Source organism: Corvus cornix, chromosome 8 (assembly GCF_000738735.6).
Source record: "Corvus cornix cornix isolate S_Up_H32 chromosome 8, ASM73873v5, whole genome shotgun sequence".
Lineage (NCBI taxonomy): Eukaryota > Metazoa > Chordata > Aves > Passeriformes > Corvidae > Corvus > Corvus cornix.
In genome coordinates, this window is record NC_046338.1 from 13367365 (window position 1) to 13389707 (window position 22343).

Below are 22343 nucleotides of genomic sequence, written 5' to 3' on the forward strand. Positions count from 1 at the left end.
TCCGTCTTGTTACTTTCCAATATAAATAGCATTAAATATGGAACTTCTACAGGTAATTATGGAAAACTGCTTGGTTTCTGTCTTAGTACTCAGATATTTCAGGGATACTGATTTTTCCTTCATTTCATTTGAACCTTCTTCTGCTGATTCTCTAAAAGCTGAGAGCATTCTTGCCATACACATTGTGAAGGTTGGTGAGGAAGACACACAAATTCCACGACTAAAAACCAGAATTCAAACTCAGAAGCCCTGATTTTGAGTCCAGGTGGAATTTAATTATCCTGTCCCTTTATCTCCCTTGTCTTTCATGTTTGCAGTGAAGCATATGGATATGCAGTTCCTTTACAGGGGATTAACAACAGTTAAAAGGTGGAAAAGTTGCCTGTTTCCTTTATTTACTTTGGAATTGGTACCTGTGTTGCCATTCTTACTCCCTGCTGCCCAGGGAGCATGTTAGAACTGCATGTATTCCTTACGAGTTTTTAAATTACCTCATTGTTTACAAAAAATGAAATAGTTTTCCTTTCTTCATGCAATTTATTATTCAGAGGACGCTCTTAAGTATCTGTGTAGAATTATTTCATGATTCACAGAATGTGCCAGAACCTTAACCTGTGTTGTAAAAACTGGGTGCTACATCCCTCTCCTCTCTATAATACTCTTTCAAAAATCCACAAATATTTCATAGAAGGTAAGGTCAGGAAGAAAGCCTTTCACTCTGACAGGTATTTTCCAAGATTGCTTGCTACTCTTGTTTCATATCTATTTATGGGAACATTTAAAGTGATGGCACATTTACCTTAAAGTACATTCATCACATGGCTCTTCTTGTTTTCAAAAGGTATGACTATATTTTGGTTTAGCAGTTTCATCTGCAGGATCCGTGTCTTTATGTTTCCAAGGGTTCTGCTTTCTGCCCCTGAGTCCTCTGAAATGATTCAGAAGCTATACTGAATGAGAAGGGGGTTGCTGTGCTATTTGCATGCTCATAAGCACTCTTTAAGCAGCTTGCCATCATTAAAATTAACCATATAACTTTTCCACTATAAATTATACTGTGACAATTGACTCCACCCCATCATTTTACTGAAACAAAAGAGAGTATATGAACTCTTATATTATTTCTTGATTCCATTTCTAATGTATATATAATTCTGTTTGTAAACAAGAAAACGCCCCATTTTTAAGTTTATGGTTGTGATCTCAAATATTGCCATGTGGTAGCAATTGTACAATAATTAAACCTATGGGGTTTTTTAGCACTAGGGCTGTATTTGGTATTTTAAACTCTGGCGATTGTAGAATAACATCTTATTTAAAATGAGCTACAATTATCAGGTATTTTAGTGAGATTAAATATTTTACTTTCTTATATAGGTTAGGGTATAGCCTGCTAAGAAGGCGATGTACACAGGACACTGAGGGTTATTATTAGCACCAAGTATGTCACCTGCTGGGATTGTTTGGCTTTCACCAATGCACATATTTCCAAGGAAATGATACATCTCTGCATGGCTTCTCTCAGCCTCTGCGGTGACAAGGCTTTGGGTTTCTTAACGATGGGAATAAAATATTTCTTTTGTCAGCTGGCCACTCTGAACAGTGATGATGGAAATTCCCCTTTCTTCCTCTTCCTCTGCCTGTCCTTAACGCATGGTTTACAATCAAAAAATGATTGTGATAACTGGAAATATAAATTGTTGTCAAGATACACTTTTATAGAAAATAAAAGAATATTTATTTTTATTCTGCTACCAGTATCCTGTGCAGAGGAAATAATTCAACGGGAAATCCTGTTGACACAACATTTCTGACACATCAGCTTTTGTGTCTTACCTCCCTTTTTCAGCGGTTGTTTCTGATTCAGAAGCTTCTCCTTCCTGACAGGTGCTGTGCTCAGAGAGTTCACAGTTGGTAAACTGGAGATAACCTTCAGGAGCGGGGTTTACAAAGACCATGGGACTTACTTGCCTTTAGAAATTTTGAAGATGCAATGTATTTAATACAAGAAAGAAAAGGGTAGAGTGCTTTTTGTGAGCTGGCAGAGGATCAAGTGTGTATGATGTGAAGGAATAAAGGAAGGAGATTCTTGCAGCCTGAGAACAGACATCTGGCTGGCAAAAGGAAAGAAATATCATTGACAGATGAATACTGTTTTAAACTGGGATAATTTTAGATCAAGTGGGCAAAGTTTTGCTCTCATGCATACAGCTCCACTGAAAGGGATGGGAAAGGTGCACGCATATGAGAATAAAATGTGGTGCTAAGTGAGAACTGAAGAACACATATTTTTATATTAGATATTTAGACTTTCATGTTTAGATCACATGGTTTCCATCTGCCATATTTTAGGCATTGCTAAATGGTGCCAGGAACCAGACTCTGGTTTGGTGACTTTCATTAAAGGAATTAGTGGTTTTTCTCCAGTTTCAGTGTGGCTGGATTCAAAGTGCAGAAGCCCATTTTCACAGTTTAGCATTAATTAGCACTCTAATGGCAGCCTCAGCAGGCAGGTGAAGGATTAAATGGGCATGAAGACCAAACTATCTCCTTTCCCGTAGTGGCAATTCCTTCAAAATAGGGTTGAGCTGTAATGGGCTAATGTGGAGATGTGTGCATGGCTGCTTTCTGGCTGGTCGTGTTCCAGGTGACTGAAGGACTGTGGTCTGCAGGTCTGTCAGTGTAGCACTCATCTCTGTCCTCTGTCATCTCCTATGTGTTATTAAAGTGCACACACACTCCCCCCACACACCCAAACCTTAACAAAAACACAATCAAAAAAACCCCTTAGTTCTGCTGACTCAGAGAGACACATTCTTGCCCTTTTGAATGAGGGGTGAGAGCTGTTTAGGAGAATTTAAATAAAATCCTTGCCAGCAGTATACAGGAAGGATCGACGCTGTTAGATTAAAAGGCAGAGATACTGCTGCTCTCTTTAGGTTTTGCTGAATCATTTAACAAGGTGCAGAAAGTAGGTAAGCCCTGACTTTTTTTTGCTGAAGAGAGCCTCACAGGGTTATATTTGAGAATTGCATGGAGACTGAAAACATAGAAGGAAAATTGTAATAAGTTTCAGTGAACCTGGAAGGCAGGACCCATCCTGGTGTGAGTCAGAGGGTGTAACTCTGGCTTCTCTCCTGAATTTCATTAAGCAGACATACATACTTTATGTTTATGTATATTGAATATTAAGTATATAATTACAGAAAATTACATGCAGTTGTAATTTTGCTGCTCACACTGAATCTTGAAAAACATTAAAACTTGACAAAGATTTTGAAAATTTTAATTTTTTAAAAGGCTTAAATCATGTTCAAATAAAACGTAAAAAAAACCTATAAGAAGCCTTCACTAGTTACTTAATATTTCTAAAAGTTTTTATTGATATGAATTGATATTTCTGTTTTGTAAGAGACAGGCTTCCAGATTTTAGTCATGTAATTTAAATATGAAATGTCTGAGAAGCAGAATTCTAGAAACCAGTGTTAAGAATTGCCCCTCAGAGCTCATTTATTCAGTGAAGAAGTTGCTTGGCTTCAATGTAATTTAAATGGTCGGGTCTGTTTCTTAGGACTCTGTGCCTCTTTGTTAAAGTTCAGATACTGAGATACTTTCATGTACCTTGTTTTGAGATAATCCCATTTTTATGAATGAGTTTGAAAAAATGAGGGAGATGTCTGTTACTAGAAAATAGTTTGCCTTTGCTAAAAAATAATCCCTTTTCTCTTGATGTCCACTCCTTGCAGCATCTTCATTGAGAAGACGGAGTATATACAAAAAATGGCAGAGAGTCCAGCTGTAGGAGAATATTTTTAAAATGATCACTTCCTGCCTGCTTTGACCCGACTGAACAGTGGGGTTTTGTGTGCCGGGCTGCAGCACGGGCTGGCTGTGCACGGCTGCTGGGTTTCCCTAAAAGAGGAGCTGAGTGCTGTGAACTCCAGACCTCTGTGTGGTGTCAGAAGCTCTTACTGTGCCAATGTAATCTTTTAATCGACATGCTTGCCAGAATGACTTTTTTTCCTTCAAAGATGGAATGAGAAAGCACAGTTGTCATTTAAATTGCCTCTGTCTTTTGTAGTAGTTGGTAGTGATCTGTTGACCAGGATTGGATAATTTAAAAGCTGTTTAACAAAATAACATGCTTGTCTGTGTGAAATATATACAGTGCTGAGAGACAGGGAGAAAAGTCTTCCTTGACAGAGTTCATGGGATTCTTTAGAAGCTGCAGGATGCTGAGACTTGTCTGTGGAATTACAAAAGCTTTGAGGAGCCCATGTTGAGCATTTGCATTATTTTCAGATGGCGAAGTGTGTTCAGCTGTCTCTGTGCACCCTCCTGTGTGTGCACGTAGGCACTTCTCTGGAGAGGGAGAGGATTCTCAGCACAGTTTTCATTGGGCTTTGCATTTGTTAAACATATATTATTGAAATGCTGCCCAGGACACATCACTTCATCTTGTGTAGAACTTAAATCATCATGTTGCATGATATGGTACAATAAAAGAGATTGTGAAAGAGACAACTGTAAACATTCTGTTTGAAAAGATGTGCTCTTTTCAAAAGACCTTTCTGTTACAGCCAAATAACACAAGAAGCAATATTTCCTTGCTCACAGAGACATATATATTTATTTCTGCAGAGATTTGTTTTGGATTCTCAGTTCTTCCAGTATCTGCATTCTTTGAAATAATTTTATACTTCCGTGTTGACTTTCTGTGTGCTTTAAGTTTTAATCAAAGGTTCCTTACTTCTGATGTCAAGTACTGATGTTAGCCTGTTTACATTCCACTGTTTTTCCTCTCTATTGGGTGAACATTCAAATGTGGTGGTGCCTTTTTGCTTTTATCTACCAAACTTAGCGCACTCTCTTACTACTGACAGCTCAGAAAGATGGTATGCTAGTGGGCAGGATGCTGTGAATTATTAACTTTTCTTTGCATTTTGACAAATTTAGGTTATCTTTGTAAAGACAAATAGTTTCTCTGAAGGAACCAGTGGAATGGTAAATAAGGCTTTGCAAACTTAAATTAAATTTTTTTAGCCAAATTTGACTTTACCGTACTTCCAAAACTTGATTCTGAGTTACAGTTCTTTCATAGGACTTGTACTTTTCATTTCATAGACTAAAGTATCAGAAGAGGATTTTTGATTGCGATTTTTCCTTTCAGTTTGTCTTTCTATATGGATTGTTCAATAAAGCATTAAAGACTGTATATTGCCACTAAACATCCCCTCTGCCTTTTTTCCTTAGAAATGCAATTTTACAAAAGCAGTTTATTTTCTCCTTTCAATAAAGAGCCTGCACTCAACTAATTTGTGAGCAGATAAAATGTTCAGGAAACATACGTTTGCCAGAAAACTTCTATAATCAAAATGGTCAGCAGGACAGAAATAATGTTTATTTCCTCATTAGGTGTTAATCTTCTTCCATTAAAAAAAAAAATTAAAAACTGGCATAGAGCACTGATTAACATACACAAGCAGGAGTGAATCAGAGACAGCATATGTTGCATTAGGTAATAGACACTTACTTGAGTTAATGTGCTGGAAGTCCCAGCCCAGGCACCAGAAAGGCCTTTGCAGTCGGGGAGTGTTTTGGGTGGCAGACAGCAGGAGCGGTGTCATCCAGGGCACAGTTTGCCTTGAAGCAATTAGCAGGAAGAGGAGGAATGTTGATTTCAGCTGCCAGAGGACAGCCATACAAAATAGGTTTGTTCGAGGTGTGGTAAGGCAAGAAGCAGTTTTAATACAAGCTGGTTAAGAAAATACAGTATTGGGAATACTCATGCAGAATTGCATTGGAGATACAAAGTTACTGGTGACAACAGTAATTATTGACAGAGCCACATAACTTACATCTAAAAAACTCTGGGATGATGCTGAAGCATTCAGATGCCGGTTGTTCAGACTTCCATCCTGTGGCAGTGCATCTGTTTATCGGGAATTATCTCCTGAATGTAAATGAATTTCAGTCCTAAGTCATTGCACCTGTTGCCGAGAGGTATTTATTCCAATCACTTGCCTAAAGCACAGGGAGTTATTGCTTGACGTTTTATAGCTCCAAAAAAAAGCTGTCATTTCAAAATCATTTGTTCAGAGAGGAGAAAATGGAGCAAAACAGTTCATTTTACCCTAAGCACTGCTATTTGGCAGTATTCACATTTGCACGGCACAAAGCTGTAATATTGATTTTTCGCTTACAGGGCCTCCCACAAGTTCTTTCTTCGATTGTCAGGATTGCAAGATGGATTGAATTACACTTTGCTTGTTGATACACTTATTTTTTCTTTGGTGATAGGAAAAAATTACAAATAAAGCTTCAGCATAAAGATCACAGCAGCTCTGCTAGTGGACTTTGAATTTATTTACTTTATTTAGTTAAAATTCTTTCTGCACCACAGAGATTCCTTAGAGCAGCATTCCCACCTAATGTACGCTGCATTGTTTTGCTTTATTGCTTGCTGCTTTTGCAATGTAACACCTACATTGCAATCTCAGGTGTGTCCTCTGTTGCCTGTGAAGTGATCTAACCTTGCTCTAATATTTTTAATGTTTGTCCTAATACAGAACTTCTTGCGGATGGCTGTAGGGGGAAAAACGGAAGGATAAAACACATTCATAGTCATTATAGCTGTTGCCATAGATGATGGAGTAAGATTTGCAGGCTGCTGATTTCTGTGTAGCAAACTGCAGAGGTCTTGTGTTTGAATTCAGAGTATTTCCTAGCAGAAGTGGAGCCTGTGCTGCAGGATCTGCAGTAAGGGTCAGTGCTGGTCACAGTGAGCTGGGTGTGGGTTTGTCAGCCCTGACCCCATAACCATCCTGAGCTGCTGCTGCACATGGAGCCACTGACACCTCAGCAGATGTGCCCTGTGCCCCTTTCCTCCTGCCCTGGTGCAAACACCTCTTTGGACAGCTGTAGGTGCTGTTCCCCTTCTTGCTGATAGAAATACAAAAATTGTGGGATGGGTGGAGTCCCCCAGCCAGGCCGTGGTGGTGCCGCAGGCCAGGGAATCCCTGCTGACTACAGGAGATGGCAGGCACCATTGCTGCTAGCTGGAGGGATAAGCTTCCTAGGGTCGGCATTACATTTGACAGGAGCAGTAGGATGTAGGAATGGCAGTGACTAGCAACATTACAGTTGATCCCACTGTGGCTGTTGTGATGGTAATTAATCAGAGGAGCTGCTGTATTCACGTGTGGTGGAGACTCAGCATGTACCCCTCCCTGTGCCCGTTTCACGCCCTCACTGAGCCGTGAGCGACTCTGTCTTCATTGTACTAATTTGCTGCATGGGAGGAATGTGTAGGGTATTAATGCCAGGCATTCGTGTTTTAGGTCTTTCCAGCTTTCAGCCCATGGCACCTCAGCAAGCCTCTAATAATAGTGTTTGTTATTGCTCGTGGTATGTGCAGCTGAACTGACGGCCAGGAGTGAATTTGAGACAGAACTTGATGCTTTCCACAGCAATATGGCTTCTTCCCTTATTAAAAATTACTGAAACATACTGGCAGGGTAACAGTACTGGTTTCCTGTAGGATATGGTTCCACAGAATATAAAGGCAGACCTGGTCACTGGGCTCTGGCCAGCTGTTCCCCTTGTGGCTGGGCAAATTCACACCCACTCAAAGAGCTGCTCCTCCGGGACCTCATCAGTGTCCTGCAGGAGAGGGAGGTAAGGATCAGAGCAGCCCCTGGCATAAGTTCATTACACAAGTCCTACAAAAGCTGGTGCTGGTGCAAGGGCAACGCAGGGACATGCAGGTAGAGGAGGGGTGGATGGGAAGATGGGCTCTGGCTGCCAGGGAGCCACATCCTTTTACTTGCATGATCATTATAAAAAACTTTTGCAGTCTTAACAAATAATCATCTTCATGTAGTAGGAGTTTTAAGCCACAGGTATTAATTCAGTAGAAAAAGTGATGGCCTCTGGTTCATGGGAAAATTTACTATCAAGGGGTTATCTCAAGTTGTTCTTGATTTTTTTAGATACTTGCTTCCTTGCTTCTTCTAATGCATCATACTTTTAACAAAAGTTTATTTTCTTTGTTTTCAAAAACCATAGAGCTTCAACTTTCTATACTTAGCAGCTATTTCTTTTTGCTGTCACAACTGGTCTCCAAAAGCCTGCACAGAATTATTAATGGCCTTGTGCTACTGTATTATGAAAACATTTTTAAAACATAGGAAATTCTGCTGAAAGTTTAGGATTTTCTATTTTAAAGAAATAGGTTTTTAACATTACCACATTACCCATCTCATCTTCCAAAAGTCACACAATTTTGTAAGAAACAAAAATACTGTTTAATAATAATAATCCATCAGTAACTGTGTACAAGAAACTGTAGTATACAGATAGTTTTATTCTGATGTAATATATTCTTTTGCATTAAGAAATGTCTCTAAAAGTCTAAACATCTGGATGAATAGCTGAACCTTGTTTTGTTTCTAAATTATTTCATACTGCTTCATTGGAGAAGTTACTTATGTTTAGGAATTCTCTTATGTAGAAAAATGTTAAAAATTAAAATTCTGTGAAACGCATCATTTTTGTGAGAGATGGGGAGATTTTATACAGTACACATCTGTGGTACTGATACTTTCTGTATTTGTTTCAAAATCTTATCTATATGTAGTTTAATTTATGTAAAAGACACGGTAAGGAGCCCTGGAGTTCAACTAGGTGAAGTGTCAGCATGTATATTGGATCATGTCCATGCTGAGGTCACAAAATAGCTAAGCAAAAGTAACCAACTCTTCCTGGAGAAAAGGAGTCACAAAGTAAGAAAGACTAATGAAGTTGGAAGTTGGAACTATGGCTTTGGGGTTTTTTGTGGTTCTATTGTTTTCTTTTTTAAAATCACTTCTGCAAATCCTGCCTGCTCTGCTGCTTCCCACTTCCAGACATAGCCTGTCTGACTGTGCCCAAGGAGTGGAGACAGAAGCAGAGAGAAAAGAGGTGGAAACTGGAACGTGCAGTGTAGCCATGCAGACAGGCACCACTGTCTGCTCTGCCCAGGATTAGAAGCAGTGAAAAGGAATTTCCTCCTTTCCCAGATTAAGGACACGGCACCCGTGGTGTAGGGATGTGACAGTTCCATGAAAGATGCCTCGCTTAACATGGTACCGGGTCAAACGGTGTAAAGATGCACTTCCTTCAGCACATGAGAGTTAGTGCTTATGTGACAGAAGAAGAACAGTCTAGTGCAGTATATCCTTTAGGTTCAATCCCATTTTGTCCTTGGTTTTTTTTTTAAGGTTTCAGCCGAGCAGCACTACCGTTTGGTTTGGTTAGGAGGGAGCTCTCCTGTGAAGGCTACTCCATTGACCTGCGGTGTCCAGGAAGCGATGTTATCATGATAGAAAGTGCTAACTATGGACGGACAGACGACAAGATCTGTGATGCTGACCCTTTCCAGATGGAGAACACAGAATGCTTCCTTCCAGACGCCTACAAAATTATGACACAAAGGTAAAAATGCACGTATCGTGGTAAGGACCAAAGTGGAAAAATGCCTGCATTAATACAGAGAGAGGTATATACTGTAAGAAATGTTGAGTTGTAATTGCCAGTTTGCTGTTCAGGTAGTATTGTTTCTATCTAATAATATTTAAAGGAAATAAAAACTACCAGTTGCAATTAGAGATTTTGGGGTTTTTTAAGTTTTGTAAACAAACGTTAAAAAGCAGGAAGATAACTTCAAGGAGAATGAAACAATTCAGTTATTTGGTGATTCCCTATCTCCTTGTCTTTCAGGTGGTCGAACAGCCCTGAGAATGTTTCCAAATGCCTGCTGTATTTTTCAGTACATGCAGTAAATCACTGCCATAGTTCCCAACAGTAGTTCCCTCCAATAGAAAATGCCAGGATGATTACATGCCAGGATTATATGTCATTATACATGTGTGTACAAGCATACACGTGCATATAAGCACAAGTTGCATTCTCTTAGTGACAGTGCTCGTCATTCAGAGAAGACAGAAGAGCCAACCAAGAATCATTAAATCATTTAGCTTGAAAAAGACTTTTAAGATTATAGAATCCAACCATTAGCCTGGCACTTCCAATTTCACTTCTAAATCATGTTCCCAACTGCCAATAAAAGTATTTTTAGTGCAAAAGGTGCACGAGAGCTCAGATTCAAAGGAAGTCCTGTGCTAATTGCAGGCAGCAGTCACCTACTACTGACAGTTGTGGAAATGTCAGCACGAATCAGTCACTGGCATTGCTACTGGCTTAAACTAAAAGCCTGAATGAGTTCAGGATTGGTTGGAAGTTTTCCTCCCAGTGTCTTTTTCCTAGGGTAGGGAATCTGAACAGAAAGGGGAGGGGATAACCTGGAAGCTTTCTGGTGCATGTACACAGATGTGTCAAATGAAATATGCAAGTTGTCCTGCCTGCTGTGCTTCATTTCCTCCGTTTGAACATGGTAACACTTAACAACATAGTCACCTCTTTAAAATAGCTTTCCATTTTGATTTACCAATTCAGTCGAGTTTTCATGAGTGGGACCCTTAAATTTTTTTATCATTTTTATGTGAATATGTGGATGTTTTCTACTTCTGTAGTCAAATATTTGGGCTGGACCTCAGACTTCAATTTCAAATGTTGGAGGTAAATTAAGGATATCAGGTCTTTTATTCCTGTTCTGTGTTGAACCTGTGACTTGTTTTGTGATCAGTAAGGGAAAGGCTCCATCACTACACTATTAAAAAGGTAATATAACTTCTTTAAATCATGTTTGAATTATCTTCTTGTGGTTCTAGTTCGTAGTTGTTAATTAGATCAAGCCAGATTTCCATCGAGACTGCAGCAGCAGTGTCATCATCCTCTAATCTGTCAACTCCCTTTGAAACCACCTTCAATTGCTTTTGTAAATGTAGTGCCTCTCTGTAGACTTCCTTGTTGTGTAAAATGCATGTTGTGTTTTGATCAAAGTCGTCCTTATGTTCACAGCAAATATACAGATTAAGGTAGTCGGAGACAAATACAGAGGCACAATCTTGCTTGAAGTGACATCAGACTGTTACTGGAAAGCTGAAATTTCTGTCTTTCCCTTTCAGTCCTTTCAGTTAATCAGCTGTAAGTTTATGATAGCATAGTCTATTTTTGAACTTCCCCCATCTTCTACCTTTATGCTTTGTTCAACATTAAAATAAAGTTGTGATCACATATAGGACATTGGTTCAGATTATCTATGCTAAGAGTTTTTCATTTTTGTTCTCTTTTTTTTGTGTGACATTTATAGCAATTTGGAAGTTTGCTTTCATATTTTTCTTTCTTAGATCCTGTCATTAAGTAGAAAAGCTGTCTCTTGTCTTGCTTAATCTTTTCCAAAATTGCTCAGTTTGTGCTATATTGCAAGCATAGAAGAATGTTGCAAATTTCTTATGAAATACTAGAAGTTCTTGTATCTCATTTATTTATAACTGCATCGGTGATTGTAGTTTTTTGTTGTCTAAGGAAAATTGTTGTTTCGAACTCAGTATATATCCTTGAGCTGATCTATTAAAGTTACACATCAGCTGTATTTTGATGGCAGCAATTGCATAGAAAAGTCTCACCTGAAGGACTATCAAGTTCATTGCTTTTCCTTTTTATTTAATTAATAGAAAAAAAAAAGAACTTTTGATGACAGGGAAAGCTTTTCTTCCCTACCTTTAGAAATAATCAGCAATAGTTTCTGTATTTCTGCTTAAAATCTTGAAGTGTTTACTTTTAAGGACCTGTTTTTATCACTTCAGTCAACCGTGCTACCACTGCATTTGACCACTCGATTCATTTTAGACATACAGTTAAATGTAGTTCCACAGCAATTATTAAGTACTCATTATTCATTTGCAACATTACTCCACAGATTTTGCACAGCAACTACATTTACTGCAATTACAAGGTGAAAACACTAGCTTAATGAGATCAATACTGTGAAATCTGAAGATTGAAAAATAAGATGAGGTTTCCAGTTTAACACAAAGCCGTGTAATCACGTGCCCTGCTCCCCTTCTAGAGAATTTGAGATAGTGGCACACAGACCTTGCCGGTGTCCACTGATGCATCAGCTCTTCTTTCTCAGAATGAGCTGCTACTTAATCTTTTCTACCTCTTTCTTTTCAGCAGTTCTCAAAAGATTTTTAACTTAATGCGTTCCTGGGAAGCCTGACTAGAACACTAATGACTTCATTGCTTTGCTTTTACCTTTGTAAAGTAGTTATTAAATTTTTAGTCCCTGATTGAAATTACATCCCAATTATTCCAGAATAAAGTCTTTCAGATGTATTTAGATTCTATGTAAACTTCAGACTGTCATGGTTAAAATTAAAGCTTTGAAGAAAGAGACTAGACCTTTAGAAACTCCTTCTCCTCTTTCACACTTCTCTGATAATTAACCCCAGCGTTTGCATATTGTCAAGTTTGAGAGATTCTACCACACACTGCAGTTCAGTACAGAAGTAAGCTTATTTCTGGAATATTTGGTGAGCAAGTAGCATAAGTGAGTGCCAGAGGAACCAAGTTTCAGGCAGTTAGATCTTAGTCAAACTCCTCTGTGCTCTGCTGTCCTTTAGCAGGGACAAATCTCTGTTTCCTTTTCATTTAAAAACAAATTAAATGAGCAGGGACGCAGAAGATGCAAAGCAGCCTGAGAAAATTGCTGTAGTTGCTTGCTCATAAAGTGTGTTTGTGTGGCTGTAGCAGAAACTGCCATGAAACTTGGAAGTTGATAAGGCTAATACTGCTCTTTTTAGGCATGGCAGAGATTTGAAAATTAACAGCATAAAATTTACTTATGACCTTGTCTTACCCATTTCCGTGGCAAGCGGATTGCAGGCGGATCGCATGAGTTCTGTTCAAACCACCTGGGTGTTTGAAGATTTTCTGTCTCCAATGTCAACTTCAAAGCCCTGGTCTGGATCATAGCTTTTTGTTAGGAGAAGCATAAAGGTTACCTAGGTACCACACAGAGTTTGGGGGTCTGTTTTATTAGGTTAAAATAATAATGGATATTTAAAAGTACTTCTGCATACATACTTAAAATATATTTCAAATCAAAAGTCTCTTATGTATGTAATTTTATAGAGGAATAATGAGATGCTAAGTTGGATTCTAGCATGCTGGGACCATTCTTTTTGAATTAAAAATAGGGGTTGTTTAGTAGGAATAATTTTTCCTAGTCCTAAATTTTTTGTTTAGGAAAAGTTCATGGTTATTTATTGTCACGATTGGACACTATAACTATCTTCATGATTCAAGGACAGTGCAGTTAGATTTTTTTTTTTTTTTTTACTGACTTTGTGTTTAAATATATACTTGGATGGCGTGGCAGATAACAATTTTGAATAATATAATTTTAAATTTTGATAAATCCCATATTTTAAAAATGACGGGTCCTGTTCCTATCGGTACACCTTATTTTTTAAGCAGTTGTACTTATAGCTATTGTTGGGGTTAGAAAATTATTATTTTTTGTTTAAAGAAAATGAAGCCTATCCACTCAGAATCTGGAATCATTTACCTAGATGCAAAATTCAAACATTTACTCTTGACAGCCAAGTTAATGTTAAGCTTAGAAGGAAGATGCTTTCCCTCCTAGCAAAGGCTAAAATACCTTAAATTTTTAAGTAGGAACTGTATGCTCTCTGATCTGATACCAAGAGTGTTGTTGTAAACAAATGTTGAAAAGAAGAAAATTCGAAATGTTTAAACTTCCTTTGCAGACTGTGTAAACATCTACATTAAAAGACAGTGCTCTCACAGGTGGGATATTCAGTTATTTTTGATCTGGTTTTTGATCTGCAACAGAAAGGCAGTTACATCACTTCTGCACTGAAATAGCCTTTAAATTCTATTTTCACCTACAATTTATACTATAATTGTGGCTTTTGTGAACTTTACATCATTACTAAGCATAGTTAATTGGTATAATTTTGCTTTCTAAATCTGCACAAACAAAGCAAACCTCATTTTCCATAGGTAAGCTTAAACATAAAAATATGTCAGGTATAATAGATGAACTTAGGCAACTGTAATTTTTTTAATACTCTTCCCTTTTAAAACATTGCTGCAGAAAAGCGAAGGATTAAAAGAGGAATAAATCCTCTTCATCAGTGTTTATTTTTTCTGTTGCATGTATCCTGTTCTATCTCTAGCACAAGCAACACATGTACCTTCAATTACCATGTCCATCATGACACCAGTGAAGAGTTCACGCCTGGGTTTTTGTTACCATGAACTTTTCTCACATGGCAATGCTCTTAACCTGTTATGTCCATCATCTCTCTGCAAGACAGCTGCGCTTCAGCAGAGGGTTTTCAGAATCTAAGTGACATGCCCCTGCCCCGCTGAGTGACCAAGGGAAAGCTGAAGGAAGGAACATACCCATTCCTTCTCCTAAGACTTATTTTTTCTTAATCCAACCCATGGGAGATTGGGAGACTGGAGATGTTCATTCTTTTCCATCTATTCACACATCCAAGAAATAGCTCATTTTGAAAAATCGTTTATATAAATGAGTAAGACATTTTTAAAAGAAAACAAAATGAGGTCTGTTCCAAAGAAGACTCATCTCTCAAGCCCTCTTTCCTGTTCCTGTTTGTCAGGTCAGCAGAGAAAGCACTGTCATACCATATTAGTGTCCTTTCAAGTAAAAACAAGTTTGGTCTGTTCCATAATGTGAGTGAATAAAGCAAATCTTCCACTGGACTCCAGGCTTGGGTGGGCACTGGGTAAAATCTATAACCAATGAATCTCTTTCATCGTAGCAAAAAGGTGTAGTCAGAAGGAAACTTGGCACAGGGTGCTTTGCTGGTAGAATGCAGTGGGTCGCTGCAGAGCTGAATTCCAGCCTTTGCAAGACTTCCAAAGAGAAGCATTTCAGAGCCTTTTTCAAAAACAGTGCCTTCAGACAGGGTCCATGGTTGATTCAGTGTTTAAACTGCAGCACACTTCAGATTTGCATTTCTTGGTATGACTTAGCCTTTTTCACGGGCTGGATTTTATCCTTTGCCTTTTGGAGCTGCCTGTGATTGAGATAATGTCACAATGCACTTTGGGGGTCTGCCAGGCTTAGGCAAGGGCTCTGCTGACCCCTGCTGCTATCCATCCTTGCTTTTTCCCTTGCTTTTCCTTCTGCAGCCGAAGGTTGCCTTTCTTTGCTAAAGATACTATGAGGTGAAAAGTGTTTTCGAATAAGAGGTACACCTTGCCTTTTTCTGCTTTCTGCATGTCTTTCCTTTTTATGTCAGAGAAATCCCAGTGCTGATGACAGGGTAGCACAGGCTGTTGTGGATTGGGTACGTTCCTGGAATTCACACAAATCGGAGGTTCTGTGGTACTGAGGCTGCTCTCACTAACAAGGACCTTTTGCTTTGGCATGACAGCGCTTTCTGTTTCAGCTTCCTGACAGCTGCTTCACAAAACATTTACCATACAACATTATCAACATTATATATCTTTTTCTTAAGCGCCCTTTTAAAATGAAGGTTTAATTAATCTGAAACAGACATAGCTCTTAGTACAGCAGTCAACCCTGTGACTATTTTGTTGTAGCAGAAGCTTAAAATGCTCTTTATTTTGAAACTAAACTTTTCACAATACCGAGCTGGGGCCAGATTGATTTCTGTTTTGTTTTCTATGTGTTAGTCACAAGACTTAGTTATGACTCAAATACAAATAAAAAATCAGAAATACATGTAGACTGTTTTCCTGAACAAGGCATAATCACAGAGCCTAGAAGGTTCCTGAAACACACCACAGTTCTTGGCGTTATTACAGCAGAAAACAGCAGTACCCGTGACTGAGATGAACCTTTTCTGGCATTGTGTATTTTCACTATCATTAATTCTTAATTTGAAAATAGTAGGTCTAGTTTTACTCATTAAAAATAGGAGGTTTTGTTAATGGGGTGGTTCTATCACGGTATTACTTAGTAAATTAAATACAAATCCTCATATTACGAGGTTCTTAGCAGTCAGGTGAGGGGAAATAGCTGTCAGTGGTACTTGATCATCATTTTGCAGTGTGTTCTATTTTAATTTTCTGCAGAAGAAATTTTACTACACACGTGCAAGCGCATAACACACGGGCGCGTGGCTGTAGTCACGACATTGGACAAGCTACAAAAGAAACAACAAAAGGATCATTCATACCAACTAATTACATTTAAAATTTAGATTTAGTTTGCTTCAACAAAGATGGGATTCATTATTTTACTAGGATGTAGCTTGACATTCTGTTTAATGTTTTCATATCTTACATTCAAGTAGTTTTCTTCCTTTATTATTGGCAAACCACAATCAAATTCTTCTTAAGTCAGCAGATCTCTTATCTGGCAGGATCATATATACATACTCATCAGTCATTCCTTGCTATTCATGGGGTGAAAATAAATGTAACGAACTATACATATGTATAAATAAAATTTTAAGTATTATATGCTGTTGCTTGTGTATTTGAGCATCATACAAAATACATGCTTCTGCCTGTGATTTTCTTGTGGTTTTTTTCTGCTTGCTGAAATGGGCTCTACTAAGTGTGTACACTGTTTAGCCCAGTTAATCACGTACTGTATGTTTTGGGTATGTAATTACCTCTCTTAGTAATTTGCTAATTTTTTGAGAACTTGACTGAGACAACATTGCTTAACCTTCAGCACTGTTCAGTTGAATTTTGTGTCCTCTTGAAAGAGTTTGCATGAATTTTACATGGTTTTCATATTTCTAGTCTAGCCAATATAAGTTCCTGGTTCAGTTGCAGTCAGAACTTTATTATTAAAAATTCTGATTTACTTATATATTGCTGTGCCAAATTTAGTTCATATAGAATAATAATAATGTAATAGTTGAAGCCTATTAATTCCTCCCACCCCAATAAAACCTCTATAATACTTAGCCAGAACAGCTACATTATCAGATAAGTTGATTTAGGACTTCATACATGTGTTCATATAGCCATTTATCTCTACCCTTTCTGAGGAGACCTTTATTAAGCTGTGATGACTGCTGAATATGAAATGTAACCAAGATTATTTTTTTATTCAAATATAATTTAAATATTCATCAAAGAGGAGTTATGCTTGAAACTGACAGAGACTATTAACATCAAAAAATATAATTAACTGCACTGGGTATCATGAAGCAGAGTTAGCCAAATAGCCGAGAGGTCTAATTGCTCTGGAGTCTGAGAAGCAATAGTTTTATTTTATACTGTTGCTGTGGAATTAATAGTGATGTGGTTTCCTATGTGAGGCAATTAAAAGCTGCCTGTTAAGGTTCACTGCACTATAGGAAATCTGTTGAATATCACTTAGTAAACAGAACTGACATGGAAAAGGTACATGAAGGTGGGCAGAGCAGGGTATGGATCATAAATTAGGACAGATTAATATGAATTAAATATATGTAAGTAGATTATGAGTACTTTCTAGTGTTAAAAGTCAACAGTAGCCATGAAAGTGAAAAGTTTTCATTAGTAACACAAAGGAAATAAAATTTAAAGATTATTAGAATGAAGATGTTTAATTCAGAGGAAAGAAATAGAAGAGTAACATGGGTTTAAAAATTAAAAACTGTCTACAGAGTAGCATAGAAATTAGCAGATCTCATTCTGTAAATTTCCTTCTGCCATGGAATAATCTCCTACTTACAATAAAAAGAACCTTCTGACCTTTGTGGCTCAATTAAGCTTTTAGTAGAATTCAACAAGAAAAATCTTCTTTATTGAATTCCATAGATTCTGCCTGTGCCCAGGGTATACATTCTAAAAAGGGGTGGCCATATTCATGAAATTTTGACATTAATGAGGTTGCTGAAATGGAAGAGTTTAAGGATCAAAGATACAAGCAATAGTGGTATTTTACAGCATTTCTTTTTTTCCTCTCTAATAATAAAATTGCAATTTAATTGCTTAATAAATGGGCCGTGATTACTGAAAGACATAGATAATTTCCGTCTTTGCATTTTATCTTCTCCATATTGCAGAACAATAATTAGCAAAAATACTACTGCCACAAATGAAAGAAGTCTTTTTTTTATTTTTTTTCCTTTGTGTAATAACTGTGAATGAAAGGAGTTTGCGTGTGTGTCCTTTAGTCTAGTGAGATACTCAGCGTCTATGGTTTTAAGAAGCAATCTCAAAAGCTAATGTCATACTGGTAAAATAAAATCACACGAAGAATTCAACTAGAATTCCTGCTTTATATAAAGATTGGCTGCGTGTTTCATACATTATTGAGCAGGCTTACCCTGTTTATATCAGTGGCATAAGAGTGTGTGCTACTTTCTCAGAAGAGCACTGTCTTTGCCGCTTCACAGCACAGTGCCTTGTACTCCCAGGCTTGCACATGGTGTTAGCAGATATTTAAAGCACTTCAGCTTAACATTTTATAGGTCATGATGAACTGAGCCTATAAAACAAGTTACTGCAATGAAGTTAATGCAGTCTTAAGAGTGTTACATAGACCAAATACTCAGTATTCGGGATATTTTTAGCCCACTCTAGACATATCAATGGGAAGGAAAGGTTCTTACCACGAAGAATTTTTTTCTATGTCAAACCTGATTTACAATACACTTGCAGTACAGAAGCTTTACTACAAATTTACTATGGAAAGCCATTTTTTTCAGGTTTACTGGGTAATACAGTTACTATAGGAACCTTTGAATTTCAAGTTGCTCTACTACACACACACACACACACACACACACACACATACACATATACATGCTAAACAGAAAAAAAGAGAAGAAATGAGGCAGAAAAATCATTTCATTGGGCAAGCTGCCCTGACCAAAGTCATGCACTTTGACCACGTTGGAGGAAGAAGTCTTACTCCTTCTTGGTGTCACCAACCTGTACAACGTTTCATCTGGCAAGATGTGTATTTTCCTGTAGTAGGTGCAAAGGCATCTATATTCCTTTCTTAGTAGTAATCTATGATCTTTAACCTTACTGTTCATTGCTTCTCAGATGCCTTGCTTCTTGTGATATAACTCTATATGATGAAGGAGCAATTTGGAAAGGTATTTAATACACACCTTTTTGCAGCGCTGTAAAATTGTTTCACCAAAACTCAAGAGTTTGTGCTCTGTCTGTTAAATACTTTCTTGTAGGCTGAATTGTAAGTGTAGCAATAACATGACAGTTCCAAACCCATAATCTTTCCCTGTTTACTGAATTTATTACAGGCATTGAGTTCAACTGTACTGTTACACTCATGAAACTGTAGGTGTTTTCTCATCTAGGATGTAGCAGCGGTGATATTACTTTCAGTATATTTTTCTGGTGCCAGCATCACTGGTGGGTATGAAAAACATAATTTACTTTGTGTATTTAGCTTTCTTGTATAATTTTGCTGCCTTTGTGACAGAGATACAGCAAAAGAACACCTCCTGGAGTCACATTTAAAACAGGAGCACTTTGGGTAATGTACTGTAGACAGAACTCATATGAGTTAGAGCTCACTTATCATGAATGCCATCAGCAGTGCCTTGTTGCTTTCTTATCAGCCACTTCCTGCTGTCAGCCCAATGCTTATTTCAATAGTAAAGGATTTGCATCAAATGTAACACAGTATTATGTATGGCTAACATGCGGTTTTTAATTGTGCAGGCACATGAGACTCCTTCAGTGGTAGACAGTTTGATAAAAGGATTAGATCATGAATATTTTTGACACAATTAAAGATTTTCTGTGCATTGACAAAGTGAGGCTAGTGAATTTTCTGATACATGTTTTACAGTGGTGAATATGCTTAGTTTGTGTAAAAGCCAGCTGCAGAATATACAGGATTTTTGCAGATGTGGGAACAAGCAAACGGAAGCAGTCCCCTAAATTTTGTTTGGCTTAAAACTGGAAGTTCCAGGAATCAGAGTGAACAGTTCAAATTAGTAACTTAATCCCTTAACTTCAGATTGCAAAGAAAAAGTGGGATTGTGCTTTCCAAGTTAGAACAGCATACTTTTGCAGGGGAAGTCCTATACCTGGAAGCCCTGCAAGCTTTCCAGATGATAATTAGATCCAGACATCCCTGTGGGTAATGAATAACAGTGCTTTTGTGACAGGCATTCCTCTCAGAAGAAAAGAAAGTACTTGTAGTGAGGACTCTCAGACACATTTTAATAGGAAATGACACCACTGTTACAGGGTTGATTAAAGATCTACCAAGGGACAGCACTTCTGGAAAAAATCAGCAGACGAAATGAGAAAAGTTGTAATTTTATTATTAGTTATCAGTTAAATATGCGTAACTTTAAGGCCATGAAATCTGCACTAAAAATTATGAGAAAAAGGATTGTACCTTCTTGCTAGCGGATTGCACTTTTATAAATCTCTTAAAATAACCAAACTGTCTTTTGCCTCTTGCTCAGCATTTTGCTCTGAGTTCTGTTGAGCTGTATAAATGAATCACTCTGTAGCCCTGTGGAATTGGTGGATATGCAGCAGTGGGCACATGGCCTCTGTTGATGAAAACGATAACCCAAAAAGGGGCTATTCCCCAAGGCAAGTTTACAAAAAACAATTTATTCTTTTTCACCCTGTAAAACTCATCTTACATGCAGGATCTCTTGCATTATTACAAACTCTAATCCTCTGAGTGGGTAATTAACGGACCAGAAAAGCCATTTGTGGAAAGAAAGAGCCATAAGGGTGAAAAATATTTCTCTGCTGAATGATCTTTAAGGAGTAAATAATTACAAGAGTGAGAGGTTTGGGATGACCAATCTAAATCTGAACATAATTAGGATGAACACAGTTTGAAAATCGAAGCAGTTGGCATGTGCAACAATTCTCATATCAGAAGACTAATTAAATATTTAAAAGCCCAAAACCCCTCACTATTCACAGAAAAATAATCTGCCACAAAAGGGTCTGTAACTTTGCAGATAATTAGGAAGGGTTATAGGGGGAAAAAAATCACAGATTGGCTCCAAGGTTCTGCAAGGTCACGTCTTATTATGGTGCATCTTTTATATGGTCTGATAACAAGATCTTGCTAATTTAATCTAAGTAGGGCATCCCATAGCGATTTCCCATTTCCCTTGTTAAAAATATGATCATTTTTCCATATGCCAACTGCAATAGGTGAACATTTTTATAAATAATTTCTCCTAATTGATACAGGCTATAGTATTTTTAATTATTCAAGGTGAATGCATGTGTTAAAGTTGAGTTAAGGTTGTTCCCACTGCATGCCCCGTGTGAAATTGTCCTCATCCTTCCTGTTGCACAGGGAACCAAAGGGCTCTACGGCATCTGGTTGTCTCAATGGCCAATTCTGTAAATGACAAAATCTTAATTTCCTGTTAGAGGCAAAAGAGTTTTTTGTTGAATATGCATTTCAGTAAGCAGAAGAGAGGTATTAAACTCAGGAGACTGATTGTGAATCATGCTGAATTTGCATTGCACAGACCTGGAGGTCTGGTGGAAGTGTGAGGATTGAAAGCGTACGAAGGCTTCTGTGTTTCAAAAGTTGCAGTAGCAATTCATACCTGTCATCTAAAATACCTGATTTTAGTAATTAAAGTGGGTGATTGTTTAAAATGTATTTCAGATCTGTGCAAATTAATATGAAGGATAAGGCTACATGTTTTCAGTATTGTAATTCTCCCAGTTACTCATTTAATAATGACTCAGAAGCTGTCTTAAGTTAAATAACTTTTAACTACATTATGAATATGCTGTGTACCAAGCCATGGATAAAGAAGATCGACAATGCTGCAAAAAAAGAATTTTAAAGGGTTTTTACTCTTATCCTGTGCTCTCTACCTGGTAGTCTCTTCTCCTGCAAGTCTGTTGCAGTGTTATTCCTAAGGATCAGACACTGTGCTGCAGGATTTTCTCTTGGATTTTCTATAGCTCTGCTCTAGCACTGTGTCTCTGAAATAAATGCCCCTTCGTAAAGCTCTGGGTTTATTACACAGCCCCACATTTCTCCCTGAAACCTGCTCAACACACAAGGCATGCTGCTGCACTCATGCTCATTCAGTGTGAATAATCTGTGCAAATTGCTCAGATACGACGATGCTGCACTAGTAAAGTTTTCATTAGTAAGTAAGCATAGCTGCAGGCTATTTATTTTGTCTAAATGGTGAAACATTTAATTGGATCTTTTGAACTTACTACTTTTCAGCAGTGTGGATCTGCTTGGCTTAGTTGTGTTCTAAGATGTACACTGCCTGTAATCCCATGCTGCAGCTTGCTTGCAAATATGCATCCACATAAATAATATGAAAAATATTATTATTTTGAAAAATTACTGTATTTTCATTTCTTATTCATCAGGTGGGGTTGCATTAGAAACACTTTCTCTAAAGAACAGGTCTCTTCTTCTTCATACTGTTACGGGG

The 22343-nt window shown here is 37.7% G+C and overlaps 1 protein-coding gene across 26 annotated transcripts in view; it reads left to right on the top strand.

Moving 5' to 3' along the window:
- Positions 1-22343, top strand: part of ADGRL2 (adhesion G protein-coupled receptor L2) — a 386817-nt gene that overhangs the window by 303496 nt on the left and 60978 nt on the right. For all 26 annotated transcript variants that reach the window (XM_019291634.3, XM_019291636.3, XM_039555632.1 and 23 more), the window contains one exon: positions 9261-9474. In XM_019291634.3, coding sequence (XP_019147179.1) covers positions 9261-9474 — 214 coding nt within the window. The remainder of the gene's footprint in view (positions 1-9260; positions 9475-22343) is intronic.